Source organism: Cetorhinus maximus, chromosome 9 (assembly GCF_964194155.1).
Source record: "Cetorhinus maximus chromosome 9, sCetMax3.hap1.1, whole genome shotgun sequence".
In the NCBI taxonomy this organism is placed as follows: Eukaryota; Metazoa; Chordata; class Chondrichthyes; order Lamniformes; family Cetorhinidae; genus Cetorhinus; species Cetorhinus maximus.
Window position 1 is genome coordinate 26,946,941 of NC_135887.1, and position 23,709 is coordinate 26,970,649.

General features: G+C 44.6%; 1 protein-coding gene across 2 annotated transcripts in view; it reads right to left on the reverse strand.

Annotated features, from left to right (window-relative positions):
* Positions 1 to 276: 276 nt before the first annotated feature.
* Positions 277 to 23,709, reverse strand: part of zswim7 (zinc finger, SWIM-type containing 7) — a 48,945-nt gene continuing 25,512 nt past the window's right edge. For both annotated transcript variants that reach the window (XM_078548379.1, XM_078548380.1), the window contains exons 5-6: positions 2,214 to 2,318; positions 277 to 1,653 (exon numbers count right to left, since the gene is read on the reverse strand). In XM_078548379.1, the coding sequence (XP_078404505.1) occupies positions 1,525 to 1,653; positions 2,214 to 2,318 (234 nt within the window). In that variant the 3' untranslated portion in view covers positions 277 to 1,524. The remainder of the gene's footprint in view (positions 1,654 to 2,213; positions 2,319 to 23,709) is intronic.

Below are 23,709 nucleotides of genomic sequence, written 5' to 3' on the forward strand. Positions count from 1 at the left end.
CAGAATGAGACTGGGTTCTGATGGCCCTCCGCAGTCAATAGCCTGTCAACACTCTGAGTCCAAGGTCACACAAGGAAGGACAATGTGTGAAATTAGTGAAGAGAACTTACTGATCTATACTGTCTTCAGAGTATAAGCACAAAAGAATGGTCAGCAACCGACCTCTTCCACTTACAACATAAAGTTTCTGCTCTGTTCTAGACTTTACAAGCTAGTACTTTCCAAAAGACTGTGCACATTTGTTTAAACAATACATCAATAAAGCCCACACAAATGAATGCTTCTTCATAAAGACTTTTATTTAAATCAAATAATTCAGAACAACTCCACAGTCCAGGAATCAGGGTGCAATGATGTAAGCTGTAGTCCCCACTGGAGACAGGGCAGTTGCCAGGCTGACTATTATACTTATCCAATGTTACAATGAGTGATGGGGCATGTGCACTTTATGCTGCCCATATGTCAAACTCTCCATATTATTGTTAAAACTATTTAGTTTAATTAAGGTGCATTATCAATATGTTAACCTGTATGGCTCACAGCAGCCTGGAACAGCCAGTATCACAGCCGCATCTACCAAAACAGTGTGTTCGCTGCTTACATTTGGTTGACTCAATCACTGCTTCCATGCTGCAGAGAGATGGAGGGTTTGTGGCAGAGTCACAATCAACAAGCAGGCAGCTGCTTGAGTAAGCACTGCATGACCTGACATGTACCTGCCGTGTGATGGCTGAATACGCAATTGAAACACTGAAAACATTATTACAGATAATTATAAAATAAACTTGCCAAAATACACACGGAACAATGTAGTAAGAAGTAAAGAAGCTGCATTTTGTAGCACTTTTCCACATCCTCAAGATGTCCCAAATTGCAATGAAGCCAATTAATTACTTTGAATTGGAGGTAAATGTGGAAGTCAATATTTGTAAGCAAGATGCCATAAACAGCAAATGAATAAATGAGCAGAGAATCTGTTTTTGGTAGCATTCTTTGAGTGAACGTTTCTGGGCAAGAGAATGCTCCTGCTCTTCTTCAAATAATGCTTCAGGATTTTTCACTGGCCTTGGCTAAATGCTTCATTTGAAAGATGACAACACTGTCAATGCAGTATTCTCTCAGTGCTGCACTGAAGTGTCAGCCTAGACTAAGTATAGTTTAGGAGTAAAGTAGCGAAGACTGTAGGCAGCCATGTTTACTTCAGCAACATTCGGCCTTGGGTGCTGGGTTACACAGTCGGCGAGTTGTTTGGAAATGACGAGGTCTTTTCAATTCCAGGGTGCTTGGAATAGCACTGTCTCCTTCTATCTGACATTTCTATTGCTTCAGCAACAGTAAGGATCTAAATTTTATCTTTTTAATAGAACAGCTGGTTCTCATTGTCCGCAGTTTTAGTTGTTTCTGTACTGCCGACTCAAGCTTTGTAACGAGGGGACACCAAAAATCAGTCCTTGGGTTTATATACCATGTATAAAAAAAGTTTTATGTCTCTCAGCGGTTTTCTTTTCTCCAGAATAATGACCTTTAATGTGCTGTGGCTCCAGGCTCCTTGTCCTTTGCCAGCAGAAGGCTGGTGAGTTGCTTGTCTGAGACTGTCAGCTGGTGGTACACTCCCATGGCTTGGCACAGGTATACAGCAAGAATATGCTTACACTGCAAAATCAGGAACAGAGAGAAAAACTTCAAAGGAAATTACTGCTCTGATCATTCAGAACTTGTGTTTGCTTTATTTCCTCGCAAGTATAACATTCAATATTAAGCTGATGAATGAATCAGTGAGTGTGTCATTAGCAATACAATTAATTAACCTGGGATACTGGTGTTTAAAGGAAGGACCAAGTCACAGATCAGGGAATTATAGGGCAGTTAGTCTAACATGGGGAGTAGAGTGATAATCGAGAGCATTTTTGACACTGTTCATGTAAAGAAGATACAGGCAATATATTTATGTATACAGGCAATATGTCTGTGTATATATGGGAAGAAATTAATGAGGGTATCTTTTGCTACCCATCTGATGGAGTAAAGGGTCCTGATACAGGATGTCATACCCTCACCATGATTTGAGAATTATTACCTAGGGTGAGATATAGGAGACACTGCTGCAATTGGGTGTACACTGCAGACACAAAGCTGCCTGGAGGACATTAGGGATCAAGGGACAAAACTAGAAGGGAAAGTACCTATCCTGTTAGTTGATTTTAAGTCCTTACCAATATATTGTCATTCCTTCGTAAAACAGAGTACATGAATGCTGGACATGAGCAGTAGAGGCAGGAGCTTAGGCAATTATACACCTGACCAGAACTTCCTTCTACCTGCAGATCAAAACAAAATATTCAGTCAAATTAGAACAAAATAAACCAGACAAAAACACAACAGAAAATGCAACATCCAAGTCTCAAACTGGAATTGTTTGGGGAAGATAGAGGATAATCCTGATCTCGGACTATCAAAGTCAGGATTATATGAAACAGCACAATTTGCCATTCTAACCTCCGGTGTGATCAAAACTTTCTGTTGGTTGTGCACACAGGCATCCCTTACCCACCTGATCAGCACACACAACCCCACCACAACAATACCTCCCTTGCCAGATAAATGGCACAATTACCCCGCCAATTACTCAATACAACAAATCAGTTGTAGGTAGTAAAACACACTTGTTCATATCCAGACTGAGCATATCAGCAATGGTGGTAACAGGCCACCACCCCAAATATAAACATTTATGTGAAACTCAAACTAATAACAGGAAAAAAGAAAAAAGGATAATGGAAGTTAGAGTACAGATAACCCAGGTGTTGGTGGCTTGTACACACAGAAAGCCTTTACAATAAGTCACATACCCAGTGTGGGGACATACAGGCTGTACATTCAGCTGATACAGCAAAATAAGGAAAAACCCAAAGAACACTATTGTAACTCATTCACCCTTTTGCTTTGTATACAACATTGTGCTTTACAAAGGCAAGTATTTAATGGAGAAAACTGATTTACACTGAATACTCCCTGTGGAATCACTTCTATTTCCAATAAACCGGTTTTGCGATATTGGTTTGACCATCCATGTAAACTTTTCCTTCCACAAATATAAACCATATACAGTATTTCCAGTCAGCTACATTACACAAAACCCACAGCGAGCCTGACCTCACATTGCTGCTGTTAGGTCAGTATTCCACTCACAATTCAAACTGACATATATTGGCACATACAAGCTGACAATGGGTCGATCTTCCAGCATTAAGTTTAAACAGGAACATTGTAGAGGGAGATTTACTCTGTATCTAACCCCGTGCTGTACCTGCCCTGGGAGTGTTTGATGGGGACAGTGTAGAGGGAGCTTTACTCTGTATCTAACCCTGTGCTGTACCTGTCCTGGGAGTGTTTGATGGGGACAGTGTAGAGGGAGATTTACTCTGTATCTAACCCCGTGCTGTACCTGTCCTGGGAGTGTTTGATGGGGACAGTGTAGAGGGAGCTTTACTCTGTATCTAACCCTGTGCTGTACCTGTCCTGGGAGTGTTTGATGGGGACAATGTAGAGGGAGCTTTACTCTGTATCTAACCTCATGCTGTGCCTGACCTGGGAGTGTTTGATGGGGACAGTGTAGAGGGAGCTTTACTCTGTATCTAACCTCATGCTGTGCCTGACCTGGGAGTGTTTGATGGGGACAGTGTAGAGGGAGCTTTACTCTGTATCTAACCCCGTGCTGTACCTGTCCTGGGAGTGTTTGACGGGACATTGGAGTTGTTCATTCCACTCTTCATTTCCTGCACCATCTATTATTTTTAATTTTAAGGAGCAGCTTAAAGGATGAGAGAGAGAAGTGGAGATATTTAGGGAGAGGATTCCAGGGCTTAGAGTCCGGGCAGCTGAAGTCACGACCAACGATGGTGGGGCGATGAAATATTAGATCTACAAAAGAGCAGAATTGAAGGAGTACAGAGATCTTGGAAGGTGTAAGGTTGGAGGTGGTTACTGGTATAAGGGGGGCTGAGGTCATGGAGGGATTTGAACACAAGGATTGGAATTTTAAAAATCAGATCATTGACTGACGAGGAGCACAGAGGTTAACGGATAAACAGGGCTTCATGTGAGTTAGGATGTGGTCAGCAGAGTTTTAGATGACGGGGAGCTTACACAAGGTGGAAGACGGGAGTGCAACCAGGAGACCATTGGAATAGTCATATCGAGAGGTAACAAAGGCACGAATGAGGGTTTCAGCAGCAGGTGAGCTGAAGTAGAGGTGGAGATGGGTGATGCTACAGAGGTAGAAGTAGGTGGTCATGGTGATGCAGACGATAAGGGTCTAAAGTTCTGCTCAGGATCAAATATGACATAAGGTTTTAACCAATTTTGTACAGTCTCAGGCAGGGAGAGGGATGGAGTTGGTAGCTAGGAAAAGTATTTTGTGGCAGGGATTGAAAACTGTAGCTAAGTGTAACATTTCCCCACCTCTTTTGAAATTTAAAATACTCTGGTTTATCTAAAAATGCAAATTTTCCCTTTACACCTCAAGTTCTAAAACTTCAGCCATGTTTACCTATTTAATGTTTCAAACCTAGCTTCTCTTCTGATACATCAAAGCCTTCAGACCAGCTGTCTTTAATTCAATTAAGTCCCACACACTATTCCTATCTTACAATAAATTTCAATAACATTAAGAAAATTATTTATATTTTCCTGACAAACCTCAGTGACTACTGGGCAGTTGTGATCCTTGAAATCAGTTATCTCCATAACATGCAGAGTAGCTATCAGCAGGGACTGGCTGGGTCCATCAGGCAGAGCTCTGCACCAGAGGGTCACAGGACATCACAAACACCGTGGGCAGAATCTCACTGCTTTAGATTTTGAACACGTCCTGTTGTGACCATTTCTGGGTTCCAGCCATGATGGGTTCTGAGGTCCACCTGCCTTTGCGATCGTCCTGGAGGTGGCCAATAATATGCTGCCTCTCGGTGTCCTGTCCAATTAAGGACAATGGGTAGGCTGCACAGATGGGAGGGCCAATAGGAGCGCTCGAGGCTGTGAGCGGTCGGCAGCCTCACTGGGAGAGGTGGACGCTGCCATCGTAGGTGGGGGACAGGTAAGAGTGCCTCCAGATGGAGGTGTCCTCTGATGACTTTTAAATGCTAAAAACAAACTGTGGCCACAGCTGCTGGACCATCATCATGAAGGGGAAGCCCCTTTGCAGAATAGCCTGTAGCTGCAGCTCTGATCGTCTGGTACCTGCAGCTCTGGGTGTGGAGTGGAATTAAAGGAGGCCTCATTTTCCCCCCTGGACACTTCCAGGCACCTGCCTCGGCGCGGGGTCGTCTGCCACTGGTAAGATTCCAGCGGTGTCACCACTTTGCCTCCCCAAAAGTAACATTTGATTGCTGGTAATTCACTATCTGCCATTGCTGGGCTGGGGGTAGTTTATCCCAGTCTGACCCCAGCTCTGGTGAGAGCCCTCAGAGATGGGAATGTGTCTAGTAGATGGGTACATTCTAAAATTTCCCTGCCTTCCCATCTCCAAAACTGCCTCTGTGCAGCTGATAGGATTGTGGTCCACAAATACAATATACTAAAAACTGACTTTAGTTCATGAACACCTGTTTATATACATTAACTGAAACTGAAGTTAATTTATGTGCAGGCAACTTGACCTGTGTCACAATTTATTAGAAAATGAAGAACATTCATTTTGCAGACTCACTGTGCAACAGTCAGAACAGGCAGCTAGTGCTCTTTTGGTTTGCAAATGCACAAAATGCCATATTCTACAAAACCAGACCTAAATGCCAATTTATGAGATGAGTCAAATGTTAAATGTTTGAAGTTTGGAAATTCTAGAGTGGTTTATTACTAACTGGGAAATTACAAATTAAACCAAGTTAATTAATTTCTCACAGTGTTACTCATAGGGAAAATCAGAATCATCAAATGATGCAGTACATGAGGTAGCCAGTCAGCCAATGTGCTGGCTCTTTGAAAGACCTATCCATTTAGTCCCATTCCCCCACTCTTTCCCCATAGCCCTGCAATTTTTTCCACTTCAGTTATTCATACAGAGTGTAGACAAGTGTGAAGTGATTCATTTTGGAAAAAACATTGCAGAAAGACAATACAAAATAAAAAGGGTACAATTTTAAAGGTAGTTCAGGAGCAGAGGGACCTGGGTGTACATGTGCATAAATCATTGAAGGCAGTGGACAGGCTTAGAGATCACTTAATAAAGTATATGGCAACCTAGGCTTTATTAATAGGGCCACATAGTGCAAAAGCAAGGGTTCAGCCTCAACTGGAGTATTGTGTCCAGTACTGGGCACCACACTTTAGGAAGGATGTGAAGGAGTTAGAGAGGATGCAGAAAAGGTTCATGAGAATGGTTTCAGGGATGAGGAACTTCAGTTACACAGATAGATTTGAGAAGCTGGGGCTGTTTTCCTTGGAGGAGAGAAGGTTGAGGAGATTTGATAGGGGTATTCAAAATCATGGAGGCAGTGTAGATGGGGAGAAACTATTCCCATTGGTGGAAGGATCGAGAACCAGAGATCACAGATTTAAGGTAATTGGCAAAAGAAGGAACGGCAACTTGAGGAAAAGCTTTTTCACACAGCGAGTGGTTAGGGTCTGGAATGCACTGCCTGAGAGTGTGGTGGAAACAGGTTCAATCGAGGCATTTAAGAGGAAATTGTATTATTTTCTGAAAAGGAAGAATGTGCAGGGCTAGGGGGAGAAAGTGAGGGCGTGGCACTAGGAGAATTGGTCATTCGGACAGCCAGTGCAGACATGATGGACTGAATACCCTCTTTCTGTGCTGTAACCATTCTATGATTCTACTTATTCAATTCTGTTTCGAATTTGCTTCCGCCACCGTTTTAGGAAGTGTATTCTAGATCATAACATCCCGCCGTGTTTAAAAAAGTCTCATCTCCGGTGCTTTGTTTGCCAATTACCTTTTATCTGTGTCCTCTGGTTACTCATTCTCCTGCCACTGGAAACAATTTTTCCTTACTGTATCAAAACTATTCATAATTTTAAACATTTGATCAAATCTCCTATTAACCTTCTTTGTTTTAATTCACAGAATGGTTACAGCGCAGGAGGAGGCCATTTGGTCCATCATGTCTGTGCCTGTTCCCTTCAAGAGCAACTCAGCAGGTCCTATTTCCACACCCTTTCCCTGTAGTCCTGCAATTATTTCTTTTCAGGTTCTCATCCAATTCCCTTTTGAAACCCCTGATTGTCCTGGCCTCGGGCGCGCACTCGGGCAGCGTCCCGGCCTTGGGCGCGCACTCGGGCAGCGTCCCGGCCCTGGCCCCGGACTCGGGCAGCGTCCCGGCCCCGGCCCCGGACTCGGGCAGCGTCCCGGCCCCGGGCGCGCGCTCGGGCAGCGTCCCGGCCCCGGCCGCGCGCTCGGGCAGCGTCCCGGCCCCGGGCGCGCGCTCGGGCAGCGTCCCGGCCCCGGGCGCGCGCTCGGGCAGCGTCCCGGCCCCGGGCTCAGGCAGCGTCCCGGCCTCGGGCAGCGTCCTGGCCCCGGGCGCACACTCGGCGAGTGTATCGTGGAAAGCAGGTATGTAGAGGTGGTCACACCGCAGGCTATGAGTCCACAGGCAGGAAGGGAATGGGTGACCACCGGGCAGAGCAAGAGGGCTAGGCAGGCAGTGCAGGAATCTCCTGTGGCTATTCCCCTGCAAAACAGATATACCGCTTTGGATACTGTTGGGGGGGAATGGCCTCTCAGGGGAAAGCAACAACAGCCAAATTCGTTGCACCACGGTTGTCTCTGCTGCACAGGAGAGGAGTAAGAAGTGTGGGAATGCAATAGTTATAGGGGATTCAATTGTAAGGGGAATAGATAGGAGTTTCTGTGGCTGCAAACGAGACTCCAGGATGGTATGTTACCTCCTTGGTGCTAGGGTCAAGGATGTCTCAGATCGGCTACAGGACATTCTGAAGGGGGAGGGTGAACAGCCAGTGGTCGTGGTACACATTGGTACAAACGACATAGGTAAAAAAAGGGATGAGGTCCTAAAAGCAGAATATAGGGAGTTAAGGAGTAAGTTGAAAAGTAGGACATCAAAGGTAGTGATCTCAGGATTACTACCAGTGCCATATGCTAGTCAGAGTAGAAATAGCAGGATATATCGGATGAATACGTGGCTGAAGAGATGGTGTGAGGAGGAGGGTTTCAGGTTCCTGGGACATTGGGACCGGTTCAGGGGGAGGTGGGACCAGTACAAACTGGACGGGTTACACCCGGGCAGAACCGGGGCTGATGTCCTAGGGAGAATATTTGCTAGAGTGGTTGGGGAGGGTTTAAACTAAAATGGCAGGGGGATGGGAACCTATGCAAGGAGTCAGAGGAAGGGGAATCAAGGACATGAACAAAAGACAGAAAGGGGAATAAGAAAAGTGATAGGCAGAGAAATCAAGGACAAGAATCAAACAGGACCTCAGTGAAAAACAGTGGGAACGGGGCAAGTAATGTTAAAAATACAAGCCTTAAGGCTTTGTGCCTTAACGTGAGGAGCATTCGCAATAAAGTGGATGAATTAACTGCACAAATAGATGTAAACAGGTCGGGATTACGGAGACATGGCTGCAGGGTGACCAGGGATATTCAGTACTTAGGAAGGACAGACAAAAAGGAAAAGGCGGTGGAGTTGCATTGCTGGTTAAAGAGGAAATTAATGCAATAGTGAGGAAAGGTATTAGCTCCGACGATGTGGAATCTGTATGGGTAGAGCTGAGAAACACTAAGAGGCAAAAAACGGTAGTGGGGGTTGTATATAGACCCGTAAACCGTAGTGGTGATGTTGGGAAAGGCATTAAACAGGAAATTAGAGACACATGCAATAAAGGAACATCTGAAATGATGGGTGACTTTAATCTGCATATAGATTGGGCAAATCAAATTAGTAACAATACTGTAGAGGAGGAATTCCTGGAGTGTATACAGGATGTTTTTCTGGACCAATACATTGAGGAACCAACTAGAGAACAGGCCATCCTAGACTGGATATTGTGTAATGAGAAAGGAATAATTGGCAATCTAGTTGTGTGGAACCCCTTGGGGATGAACGACCATAATATGATAGAATTCTTCATCAAGATGGAGAGTGACATAGTTGATTCTGAGACGAGGGTCCTGAATCTTAATAAAGGAAACTACGATGGTATGAGACGCGAGTTGGCTATGATGATTTGGGGAACATTATTTAAAGGGATGACAGTGGATAGGGGATGGCAAACATTCAAAGGGTGCATGGGTGAACTGCAACAATTGTTTATTCCTGTCTGGCGCAAAAGTAAAACAAGAAAGGTGGCCAAACCATGGCTTACAAGGGAAATTAGAGATAGTATTAGATTCAGGAAGAGGCATACAAATTGGCCAGAAAAAACAACACACCTGAGGATTGGGAGCAGTTTAGAATTCAGCAAAGGAGGACCAAGGGATTGATTAAGAAGGGGAAAATAGAGTACGAGAGTAAGCTTGCAGGGAACATAAAAACTGACTGTAAAAATTTCTATAGGTATGTGAAGAGAAAAAGATTGGCGAAGACAAATGTAGGTCCCTTACAGTCAAAAACAGGAGAATTTATAATGGGGAACAAAGAAATGGCTGACCAACTAAATACATACTTTGGTTCTGTCTTCACAAAGGAGGACACAAATAACATACCAGGAATGTTGGGGAACACAGGGTTTAGTGAGAGGCAGGAACTGAAAGAAATCAGTAATAGTTGGGAGAGTTAAGGAATCGCAAAGGTAAAAAAACCATAATGGGAGTTATGTACAGGTCTCCGAACAGTGTCAGGATGTGGAGCACAAGATACACCAGGAGATAGAAAAGGCGTGTAAGAAAGGCAAGGTTACAGTGATCATGGGGGATTTCAATATGCAGGTAGACTGGGAAAATCAGGTTGGTAGTGGATCCCAAGAAAAGGAATTTGTGGAATGTCTACGAGATGGCTTTTTGGAGCAGCTTGTGGTGGAGCCCACGAGGGAACAGACAATTCTAGATTTAGTGATGTGTAATGAGGCAGATTTGATAAGGGAGCTTAAGGTGAAGGAACCTTAGGAAGAAGTGACCATCATATGATAGAATTTACCCTGCAATTTGAGAGGGAAAAGCTGGAATCAGATGTAACGGTATTACAGTTGAATAAAGGCAACTACAGAGGCATGAGGGAGGAGCTGGCCAGAATCGACTGGGAGATGAGCCTAGCAGGAAAGACAGTGGAACAGCAATGGCAGGAGTTTCTGGAAGTAATTTGGGAGACACAGCAAAAATTCATCCCTAGGAAGAAGCATTCCAAAGGGAGGACGAGGCAACCATGGAGGACAAGGGAAGTCAGGGACAGCATAAAAGCTAAAGAGAAAGCATACAATGCAGCAAAGAGCAGTGGGAAACCAGGCGATTGGGAAGCCTACAAAGTACAACAAAGGACAACTAAAAAAGAAATAAGGAGGGAGAAGATTAAATATGAGAGTAAACTAGCCAGTAATATAAAAGAAGATTGCAAGAGTTTTTTTAGATATATAAAGAGTAAGAGAGAGGCAAAAGTGGATATTGGGCCGCTGGAAAATGACGCTGGAGAAGTAGTAGTGGGGAACAAAGAAATGGCGGAGGAACTGAATAGGTACTTTGCGTCAGTCTTCACAGTGGAAGACACGAGTGACATCCCCAAAGTTCAAGAGAGTCGGGGGGCAGAGGTAAGTATGGTGGCCATTACCAAGGAGAAGGTGCTAGGAAAACCGAAAGGTCTGAAGGTGGATAAATCACCTAGATCAGATGGATTACACCCCAGAGTTCTGAAGGAGATAGCTGAAGAGATAGTGGAAGCGTTAGTGGTGATCTTTCAGGAATCACTTGAGTCAGGGAGGGTCCCAGAGGACTGGAAAATCACTAATGTAACCCCTCTGTTTAAGAAGGGAGTGAGGCAAAAGACGGGAAATTACAGGCTGATTAGCCTGACCTTGGTCGTTGGTAAGATTTCAGGGTCCATTATTAAGGATGAGATTTCAGAATACTTGGAAGTGCATGGTAAAATCGGGCAAAGTCAGCATGGTTTCATCAAGGGGAGGTCATGCCTGACAAATCTGTTAGAATTCTTTGAGGAGGTAACGAGTAGGTTAGACAAAGGAGAGCCAATGGATATTATCTACTTGGACTTCCAGAAGGCCTTTGACAAGTTGCCACACAGGAGGCTGCTCAGTATGATAAGAGCCCATGGTGTTAGAGGCAAGGTACGAGCATGGATAGAAGATTGGCTGTCTGGCAGGAGGCAGAGAGTGGGGATAAGGGGGTCCATCTCAGGATGGCGGCCAGTGACTAGTGGAGTTCCGCAGGGGTCAGTGTTGGGACCACAACTTTTCATTTTATACATTAATGATCTAGATGAAGGAACTGAGGGCATCCTGGCTAAGTTTGCAGATGATACAAACATATGTGGAGGGACAGGTAGTATTGAGGAGGCGGGGAGGCTGCAGAAGGATTTGGACAGGTTAGGAGAATGGGCAAAGAAGTAGCAGATGGAATACAATGTGGGGAAGTGTGAGGTCATGCACTTTGGTAGGAAGAATAGAGGCATATTTTCTAAATGGGGAGAGAATTCAGAAATCTGGAGTGCAAAGGGACTTGGGAGTCTTAGTCCAGGATTCTCTTAAGGTTAACTTGCAGGTTGAGTCGGTAGTTAGGAAGGCAAATGCAATGTTGGCATTTATTTCGAGAGGACTAGAATATAAAAGCAGGGATGTGCTGCTAAGGCTTTATAAGGCTCTGGTCAGACCACATTTATAATATTGTGGGCCCCGTATCTCAGGAAGAATGTGCTGACCCTGGAGAGGGTCCAGAGGAGGTTCACGAGAACGATCCCAGGAATGAAAGGCTAAACATATGAGGAACGTTTGAGGACTCTGGGTCTATACTCGATGGAGTTTAGAAGGATGAGGGGGGATCTGATTGAAACTTACAGGATAATGAAAGGTCTGGATAGAGTGGATGTGGGGAAGATGTTTCCATTAGTAGGAGAGACTACGACCCGAGGGCACAGCCTCAGAGTAAAGGGAAGACCTTTTAGAACAGAGATGAGGAGAAACTTTTTAGCCAGAGAGTGGTGAATCTATGGAATTCATTGCCACAAAAGACTGTGGAGGTCGGGTCATTGAGTGTATTTAAGACCGAGATAGATAGGTTCTTGATTGGTAAGGGGATCAAAGGTTATGGGGAGAAGGCGGGAGAATGGGGTTGAGAAACTTATCAGCCATGATTGAATGGCGGAGCAGACTCGATGGGCCGAATGGCCTAATTTCTGCTCCTATGTCTCATGGTCTTATGAAATGGTATTCAGAAAATTGATGGGATTGAAGGCCAATGAATCCCCAGGGCCTGATAATCTACATCCCAAGGTACTTAAGGAAGTGGCCCTAGAAATAGTGGATGCATTGGTGGTCATCTTCTGAGATTCTATAGACTCTGGAACATTTCCTACAGATTGGAGGGTAGCTAATGTAACCCCACTATTTAAAAAGGGAGGTAGAGAGAAAACAGGGAATTATAGACCAGTCAGCCTGACGTCAGTAGTGGAGAAAATTCTAGAGTCCATTATAAAAGATTTAATAGCTGAGCACGTGGAAAACAGTGGCAGAATCAGACAGAGTCAGCATGGGTTTACGAAAGGGAAATCATGCTTGACAAATCTACTGGAATTTTTCGAGGATGTAACTAGTAGAGTTGATGAGTGGGAGCCAGTGGATGTGGTTTATTTGGACTTTCAGAGGGTTTTCGACAAGTACCACATAAGAGATTAGCGTGTAAAATTAGAGCGCATGGGATTGGGGGTAGTGTATTGAGATGGATAGAAAACTGGTTGGCAGACAGGAAACAAAGAGTAGGAATAAACGGGTCTTTTTCCGAATGGCAGGCAGTGACTAGTGGGGCACCACAGGGATCGGTGCTGGGACCTCAGCTATTCACAATATATATTAATAATTTAGATGAGGGAACTAAATGTAATATCTCCAAATTTGCAGATGACACAAAGCTGGGTGGGAGTGTGAGCTGTGAGGAGGATGCAGAGATGATGCAGAGATGCTTCAGTGTGATTTGGACAAGCTGAGTGAGTGGGCAAATGCATGGCAGATGCAGTATAATGTGGATAAATGTGAGGTTATCCATTTTGGGAGCAAAAACAGGAAGGCAAATTATTATCTGAATGGCTATAAATTGAGAGAGGGGAATGTGCAATGAGACCTAGGTGTCCTCGTATACCAGTCGCTGAAGATAAGCATGCAGGTGCAGCAGGCGGTAAAGAAGGCAAATGGTATGTTGGCCTTCATAGCCAGAGGATTCGAGTACAGGAGCAGGGATGTCTTGCTGCAATTGTACAGGGCCTTGGTGAGACCACACCTAGAATAGTATGTGTAGTTTTGGTCTCCTTATCTGAGGAAGGATGTACTTGCTACAGAGGGAGTGCAGCGAAGGTTTACCAGACTGATTCCTGGGATGGCGGGACTGACATATGAGGAGAGACAGAGTCGGTTCGGATTATATTCACTGGAGTTCAGAAGAATGAGGGGGGATCTCATAGAAACCTATAAAATTCTAACAGGATTAGACAGGGTAGATGCAGGAAGGATGTTCCCGATGGTGGGGGAGTCCAGAACCAGGGATCACAGTCTGAGGATACGGGGTAGATCATTTAGGACTGAGGTGAGGAGAAATTTCTTCACCCAGAGAGTGGTGAGCCTGTGGAATTCGCTAGCACATAAAGTAGTTGAGGCCAAAGCATTGTATGTTTTCAAGGAGTTGGATCTAGCTCTTGGGGCGAAAGGGATCAAAGGATATGGGAAGAAAGCGGGAGCAGGTTATTGAGTTGGATGTTCAGCCATGATCATAATGAAAGGCCTACGCCTGCTCCTATTTTCTATGTATGTTTCTATGTAAGTAACATTTGCAAGTAACAAGTACCAACAAGAGAGAATCCAATCATTGCCCCTTGACATTCAATGGCTTTACCATCACTGAAGCCCCCACTATCAACATCCTGGGAGTTACCATTGACCAGAAACTGAACTGGACTAGCCATATAAATACTGTGGCTACAAGAGCAAGTCAGAGGCTAGGAATCCTGCGGCGGATAACTCACCTCCTGACTCCCCAAAGCCTGTCCACCATCTACAAGGCACAAGTCAGGAGTCTGATGGAATACTCCCCACTTGCCTGGATGAGTGCAACACTCAAGAAGCTTGACACATCCAGGACAAAGCAGCCCACTTGACTGGCACCACATCCACAAATATTCACTCCCTCCACCACTGACATACAGTGGCAGCAGTGTGTACCATCTACAAGATGCACTGCAGGAACTCATCAAGGCTCCTTCGACAGCACCTTCCAAACCCGCGACCACTACCATCTAGAAGGAGAAAGGCAGCAGAAAAATGGGAACACTACCACCTGGAAGTTTCCCTCCAATCAATCACCATTCTGACTTGGAAATACATCACCTGTCGCTGGGTCAAAATCCTGGAACTCCCTCATTAACAGCACTTTGGGTATACCTACACCACATGGACTGCAGCGGTTCAAGAAGGCGGCTCACCACCACTTTCTCAAGGGCAACTAGGAATGGGAAATAAATGCTGGCCCAGCCAGTGAAACCCACATCCCGGAATGAATAAAAAGAACTGAAAAAAAAAAGACTGCATTAGCCTCATCAACCCTTTCTGTTGCTTCACCAAAAAACTCAATCAAGTTAGTTAACATGATTTGCCCTCAACGAATCCAAGCTGGCTTTTCCAAATGAATCCACATTTGTCCAAGTGACTGTTAATTTTGTCCTGGATTATTGTCTCTAAGTGCTTTCCCACCGCCAAGGTTAAAATGACTGGCCTGGAGTTTCTGGGTTTATCATTACATTCTTTTTTGAACAATGGTGCAGCATTTATAAGTCTCCAATCGTCAGACAGTACCTAAGGAGGATCAGAAGATGATGGCCGGCCCTTCGTAATTTCCACCCTTACTTCCCTTAGCATCCTTGGAAGCATCCCTTTGATCCTGGTGATTTATTAACTTTAAGTATATCCAGGCTTTCTAGTATCTCTTTCTCAATTTTTTAGCCCATCCATTGTCTCAACTACCTCCTCTTTCACTATGACTTGGGCAGCATCTTTTTTCTTGGTAAAGACAGGAAGAAAGACTTGCATTTATTTAACTTTTTTTATGACCACCATGGGGAGGTGGTGGCATAGTAGTATTATCACTGGACTAGTAATCCAGAGACCCAGGCTACTGCTCTGGGGACCTGGGATCGAATCCCACCCAATAAAAATCTCAAATTAAAAGTCCACTGATGACCATGAAACCATTGTTGATTGTTGTAAAAACCCATCTGGTTCACTAATGTCCTTTAGGGAAGGAAATTTGTTGTCCTTACCTGATCAGGCTGACAGGTGACTCCAGATCCACAATGTTGGTGACTCTTAAAAATGCCCTCTGCTACTCAGTTGTATCAAACCATTAAAAAGTCAAGAAGGATTGGACCTTGACGGACCACCCGCCATCGACCTTGGCAAACTCAGCCCTGTCGACCCTGCACAGTCCTCCTTACTAACATCTGGGGGCTAGTGCTAAAATTGGGAGAGCTGTCTCATGGAATCATACCTTACAGAAATTGCCCCAGACACCACTATCACCATCCCTGGGTATGTCCTGTCCTGTGGTGGCGCAGTGGAAAACAGTTGGGAGGGAGTTGCCTCAACACTGACTCCAGAAGATTAATTGCATCAGGTCAAACATGGGCAAGGAAGCTTCCACCTCAGCTGATGAATCAGTACTCCTCAATGTTGAACACCACTTGGAGGAAGCACTGAGGGCGGCAAGGGCACAGAATGTACTCTGGGTGGGGGACATCAATGTCCATCACCAAGAGTGGCACGGTAGTACCACTGCTGACCAAGCCCTAAAGGACATAGCTGCTAGACTGGGTCTGCGGCAGATGGTGAGGGAACCAAGGGGGAAAAACATACTCATCCTCAACAACCCACCTGCTACAGATGCATTGTCCATGTCAGTATCAGTAGAGTGACCACTGCACAGTCCTTGTGGAGATGAAGTCCCGTCTTCACATTGAGGATGCCCTCCATCTGGTTGTGTGACACGACCATCGTGCTAAATGGGATAAATTTCGAACAGACCAACAGCAGCAGAATTGTACTCAACCATAATCTGTAAGCTTAGGGCCCAGCATATTCCCGCTCTACCATTACCACCGAGCCAGGGGAGTATCCCTGCTTCAATGAAGAGTGCAGGAGGGCATGTCAGGAGCAGCACCAGTCATACCTAAAAATGAGGTGTCAATGTGGTGAAGCTATAACACAGGACTACTTTGCGTGCCAAACAGCATAAGCAGCAAGTGATAGACAGAGCTTAGCGATTCCACAACCAACGGATCAGGTCAAAGCTCTGTAGCCCTGCCACATCCAGTCGTGAATGGTGGTGGACAATTAAACAACTCACTGGAGGATGAGGCTCCACAAATATCCCCATCCTCAACGATAAGGGAGCCCAGCACATTAGTGCAAAAGATAAAGCTGAAGCACTCCCAACAATCTTCAGCGAGAGTGCCAAGTGGATGATCCATCTCGACCTCCTCCTGAGGCCCCCAGCAAGATACATGCCAGTCTTCAGCCAATTTGATTCACTGTACGTGACATCAAGGAATGGCTGAAGACACTTGATTCTGCAAAGGCTCTGGGCCCTGACAATATTCTGGTAATAGTATTGAAGGCTTATGCTCCAGAACTTGCCGCACCCCTAGCCAAGCTGTTGCAGTACAGCTACAGCACTGGCATCTACCAGGCAATGTGAAAAATTGCCCAAGTATGTCCTGTACACAAAAAGCAGGGCAAATCCAAACCAGCCAATTACCACCCCATCAGTCTACTCTTGATCATCAATAAAGTCATGGAAGGGGTCATCAACAGTGCTATCAAGCGGCACTTGCTTAACAATAACCTGCTCACTGACACTCAGTTTGGGTTCCACCAGGGTCACACAGCTCCTGACCTCATTACAGCCTTGGTTCAAACATGGACAAAAGAGCTGAACTCCAGAGGTGAGGTGGAGAGTGACTGCCCTTGACATCAAGGCAGCATTTGACCGAGTGTGGCATCAAGGAACCCTAGCAAAAGTGGAGTCAATGGAAATGAGGGGGAAACTCTCCGCTGGTTGGAGTCATACCTAGCACAAAGAAAGATGGTTGTGGTTGTTGGAGGTCAGTCATCTCAGCTCCAGGACATCACCGCAGGAGTTCCTCAGGGTAGTGTCCTAGGCCTAACCATCTTCAGCTGCTTCATCAATGACCTTCCTTCCATCATAAGGTCAGAAGTGGGGATGTTCGCTGATGATTACAGAACATTCAACATCATTTGCAACTCCTCAGATACTGAAGCAGTCCATGTCCAAATGCAGCATGACCTGCACAATATTCAGGCTTGGGCTGACAAGTGGCAAGTGACATTCACTCCACATAAGTGCCAGGCAATGACCATCTCCAACAAGAGGGAATCTAACCATCACCCCTCCACATTCAATGGCATTACCATCACTGAAGCCCCCACTATCAATAACCTGGGGGTTACCATTGATCAGAAACTGAGTTGGACTAGCTATATAAATACTGTGGCTATAAGAGTCAGAGGCTAGGAATCCCGCACTGAGTAACTCACCTCCTGACTCCCCAAAGCCTGCCCACCATCTACAAGGCACAAGCCAGGAGTTTAATGGAATGCTCTTCACTTGCCTGGATAAGTGCAGCTCCAAAAACACTCCATCCAGGACAAAGCACCCACCTAATTGGCACCACATCCACAAACATTCACTCACTCCAATACTGATGAACACTGTCAACAGTGTGTACCATCTACAAGGTGTATTGCAGAACTCACCATGGCTCCTTAGGCAGCACCTTCCAAACCCATGACCACTACCATCTAGAAGGACAAGGGCAGAAGACACATGGGAACACCACCACTGGGAAGTTCCCCTCCAAGTCACTCAACATCCTGACTTGGAAATATATCGCTGTTCCTTCACTATCGATGGGTCAAAATCCTGGAACTCCCTCTTGAGCAGCACTGAGGGTGTACCAACACATGGACTGCAGCGGTTCAAGACGACAGCTTACCACCACTTCTCGGGGCAATTAGGGATGGGCAATAAATGCTGGCCTAGGCAGTGATGCCCACATCACATGAGCACACAAAAGAAAAAGTCAGATCCTTACAGTGCAACACTCCCTCAGTAATGCACTGGAGTGCCAGCCTTGGTAAAGACGGATGCTCATTTAATAACTCAGCCATCTCCTCTGCCTCCATGAGTAGATCCTCTGTTTGGTCCTAATCAGCTTCACCTCTCCTCTTATTGCCCTTTTTTTATTTATTTATAGAAGAACTTTGGATTCTCTTTTATGTTGGCTGACAGTCTCTTCTCATACTCTCTCTTTGCCTCTATGATTTCCTTTTTCACTTTTCTTCTGAACTTTCTACATCCACCCTGGTTCTCACTTGTATTATCAACCTGATATCTATCAAATGCCTCTTTCTCCTGCTTCATCTTACTCACTATCTCTTCTGTCATCCAGGGAGGTCTAGCTTTGGTTGCCCTTCCTGGGAATGTATCTCGATTGTACTTGAACCAGCTCCTTTTTAAAGAGAGGCATTGTTTGTTTACATTTTTGCCTGCCAATCTTTGATTCCAATTTACCTGGAACAAATTTGTTCTCACCCCACTGAAATCAGTTCTCTTCCAATTTAATATTTTTATTTTAGGTTGCTCTTTGTCATCTTCCATGGGTGTCCTAAACCTTATCATACTATGATCACTCTTCCCTAAAGATTTGAACAAACCCAGCTTCACTAGCCTCTGCATATAACGGATGTCCCTTATCCCTGTTACCATTCAAGTAAATCTCATCTGCATGCTCTCTGAAGCCATGACATCAAGCCTAAATTGTGATGCCCAGAACTGGGTACTGGTGTCTAACCAGTGTTTTATAAAGTTTAGCATAAAAAAGAAAAGGAGAAAAAGCAAGAGAATTTCACTCACTCCTTGGGGAGAAGGGGAAAGTTAGGGAGCCACTGTACCCTGGATTGGCGGAGGGGGGTAGCAACCTCTCCAATCTATCCTCATAGCTGAAGTTTGTCATCCCTGGAACTATTCTTGTAAACCTCTTCTGCACTCTCTCCAATGTATTCCTATAATATGGTACCCAGAATTGTACACAATATTCCAGCTGAGGTCTAATGTCATGAAGCTATTAATGTATATAATACATTGGAAAATATTTTTCTTTTAAAGTAGAGATTTAGTCTGTGGATTAAAGCCAGCTAGTCTGGGTGCTTTGATGTGTATTAGTTTTGATATGTAAGAGAGATAGAGTGCATTTGCATTTTTTGAATAGAGCATTCAAGAAGTGGGGTAAAAATTACCACCTAGCTAGCAGGTACCAAGCAATATGTTTATATTACTAATAAAATTGGTACAATGAAAGGGGTTTTATTGTTAAAAGGTAGAGTTCAAAGAGGCTGGTGATACAATGAGAATTTACATTCAATGGGCTGTGCTAAGTATAACTTCAGCAGTTTTGTGTGTGTAGAGCAGAGGCAACATGATATCAAAAGTATCTGTCAGCCTCCAACTGTCTCCACAGGAACCAAAGTGAAAGGAACCTCAGTTTGAATTCGTACAGTGAAAATGCTTTGCTTGATGTCTGGTTAGGTCAATAGGTTGCTGTTGCCTTAATGGAGATTAGTTTGGGAATTTGTTAAAAGTTATGATAGTAGTAATTCGTAGCCATGTGTATATATTTAACTTGTGTAAATTAATAAAATGTTTCAATTAGCTTAAAATAAAACCTCTTGAGAACTGGTGGTATGATTCCTGAATTTAGAGTTGCATCTCAAACATAACACTTAAAATTATAGGTTGTGACAGTTGTTTAAAGTTTCCCTCTGGGGTTTTTAAAAAATAACTCAGCTTTACCAACTGCTCGGTCATAACAATAATGAGTGTCTTATATGAATTCAGCATAACCTCCCTGCTCTTGTACTCTATGCCCTTATTAGTACAGTCCAGGATACTATATGCTTTATCCTTAAAGCCTTTTTTAAACAAGGGCATAATGTTTGCAATTCTCCAGTTCTCTGGCACCACCTGAGTCTAGGGAAGACTGAAAGATTATGGCCAGCGACCCTGCAATTTCTACTCTCACTTCCTTCAATATCCTTGGATGCATCTCATCTGGTCTCAGTGCCTTCTCAACTTTAAGTGCCGACAGTCTATTCAACAATTCCTCCTTATCAATTTTGAACGCTTCTAGTGACAGTTTCCTCGTTTGTCACCATGGCCTGGGTAGCATCTACCTCCTTGGTAAAGACGGATGCAAAGTATTCATTTAATACCTCAGCCATGGCCTCTTCGTCCATGTGTAAATTCCCTTTTAGGTCCCTAATCGGCCCTACTCCTCCTTTTACCACCCTTTTACTATTTATATGCCTAAAGAAGACTTTGGAATTCCCCTTTATGTTGGCTGCTAGTCTTTTCTCATAATCCCTCTTCACTTCTCTAATATGCTTCACCACCTCCCCTCTGGACCTTCTGTATTTCTCTTGGTTCTCAACTGTATTTTGTACCTGATACCTGTCAAAAGCACACTTTTTCTCCTTTATCTTAATTTTAATCTTTTTCATCCAGGGAGCTCTGGATTTGTTTGCCCTACCTTTCCCTTTCGATGGAATATACCTTGACTGTGCCCGAACCAATTCTATTTTAAAGGTAGCTCATTGTTCAGCTACAGTTTTTCCTGACAATCTTTCGTTCCAGTCTATCTGGCTCAGCTCTATTCTGGCTCCATCAAAGTTGGCTCTTGTCCAGTTAATTATTCTTACTCTGGATTGCCTAGTGTTCTTTTCTATCATCATCTAAAACGTACAATACCTAAGTGATCCCCCACTGACACTTGATATACTTGGCCCGCCTAATTTCCAAGAACCAGGTCCAACAGTGCATCTTTTCTTGTTGGGTTCGACACATACTGCTGTAGAAAATTCTCCAAAACATAATCTAGGAACTTTTGCCCCTCTCTGCCCTTTACAATACCACTGTCCCAGGCTACATCCGGGAAATTAAAGTCCCCCATTATAACTACTGTATAATGCCTGCATCTCTCTGTAATTACCCTGCAGATTTGTTCTTCTCGCTACTTGGCGAGCAATGTGCAATTGCACCCTTTTTGATCCTTAGCTTTAGCCAAATTGATTCTGTCCTTGAACCCTCTGGGACATCCTCTTTCTCCAGCACTGCAACGTTCCACTTAACCAATACCACCGGCAGGTCTCTGTTATCGCCACAACATCATATTTCCACATGGCAATCTGGACTTGTAACTCCCCATTCTTATTTAGTACACTCCGTGCATTCACATCCATGCATAGTAACCCTGATTTAGATTTTGTTACTTTCTCCCTTACACAACTTATTATTCTCTATACTAGTGCTATCTATCTCTCCCAGTATTTTGTGCATCCTGGTATTCCTCTCTAATATTTTTTCTTGGTTCCCATGCCCCTGCTGAGTTTGTTTAAAACCCTCCCAACAGCACTAGCAAAATGCCCCGCAAGGAACTCAGTCCCAGGTCTGTTCAGGTGCAACCCGTCCGGCTTGTACAGGTGCCATCTCTCCCAGAGACAGTCCCAGTGTCCCAGGAATCTAAAGCCCTCCCTCCTGCACCATCTTTCCAGCCACGCATTCATCTGCCTTATCCTCCTATTTTTGTACTCACTGGCATGTGGCACTGGGAGTAATCCGGAGATTACCACATTCGAGGTCCTGCTTGCCAATTTTCTACCAAGCTCCCTAAATTCTGATTGCAGGACCACGCCCCCCTTCCTACTTATGTCATTGTTACCAATGTGGACCATGACTTCTGGCTGATCACTTTCCCCCAGAAGAATGCCCTGCAGCCATTCCGTGACATCCTTGACCCTCGCACCAGGGAGGCAACATACCATCCTGGAGCCACGTCTACAGCCACAGAAACGCCTGTCTGCTCTTCTAACCAATTAATCCCCTATCACGGTTGCTCTTCCTTTCTTCCTCCTCCGCTTCTGTACAGCCAAGCCGCTCGTGGTGCTACAAACTTGGCCCTTGCTGCATTCCTCTGAGGAGCCAGCACCCTCACCAGCTTCCAAAATGGAAAACCAATTTGCGAGCAGGACCCCAGGGGACTCCTGCACTACCTGCCTACTTCTCTTGGACTGCCTGGTGGTCATCCGTTCCCTCTCTGCCTCCAGGCCTTTAAGCTGCATTGTGACCACCCTTCTGAACATGCTGTCAGCCTGCAGGATACGCCACAGTGACTCCAGCCGCCGCCTGATCTCTGAAACCCGGAGCTCAAGTTTCTGCAGCTGACAGCACTTCCTGCATGTGGTCAGCTAGGACATTGGTAGCGTCCATGACTTTGCACATATTACAGGGCACGCATTCCATGCGACTGAGCTGCCCTGCCATGTCTTAACTCTACTTCCCTTAAGTTAACTTGATTCTACTTTGGATTATTTATATTACTTTGTTATATTGGCCATAAATTTCCCTTATTCCTGGCGCTTCGCAGTTAAATCCAAGTATAGGAACTTTAAAAATATTACACTTTTCTAATTTACTCACCAGTTCCTACTTACCAAGGCCGCCGCTCTTCTTTGAGCAAAGGTAGGAAAGGAAAGGAGCACCTCCTCCCTCAGTCACCAAACTCCAAATGAAGCATTTGACTGCAGCCAAACACAGCACCCAGACAAACTCAGCACTATAAGATAGCCTACTTTTATACTCTCTGAACCGAGCTTCTGAAAACCTGATTAAGCCAGTTATTTATATAACTGGTTTCAACTGCAAACTGAGCCTGTATGAGCCTTGTCCTAAGGCTGGACTAAAACTCACCTTCTTCCAACCCTAACAGCAACTTTTAGTTAATTGCTAATTTAAAGAAAGACTAGGCTTCAGATAGAATTTAACACTTAAACCCCCTCAGTCACCAAACTCCAACTGAAGCTCTCTACTGCAGCCAAAAACAGCACTCACAACATTTAAGAAATATTTAGTTGAGCACTTGAAACGCCATAGCATACAGGGCTACAGGCCAAGTGCTGGAAAATGGGATTAGGATAGATTGGTGCTTGATGGCCAGCACCTGTTTCTGTGCTGTACAACTCTATGACTCCAGTGCAGACAATGACCTTTCATTCAAGTGGTATTGGTGTGAGGACGTAGGCACAGAGAGTCTAGGCAGGCTCCAGATGGGATGCTTTTCTCTTTGTACCATCATGGCAATAAAATTGCAAACTTGCCCTTTATAAACTGGTTTCCGGTTTTCTTATAGGGGGAACATCTCCCTCATTTTAGCATCTGGGTTCAGATCCAGCCAGCGAGGAGGAGATTCTTTAACTTTTGGCCAGCTCCCAGTTATGAGTCCACAGGATGAAGAGCCCATTTTAAACACCATGAACTGAATGATTTCCTGGTGAGACAACAGAATTATCATATGTATGAAATTAGGCTGGTCTTGTGAAACAGGAGTAATACAGTTGTGCAGATGAAGTTTTTACTTGCATATAGCCTGTGACATTCCTCACCTCAAAATGCTTGAAGGAAAA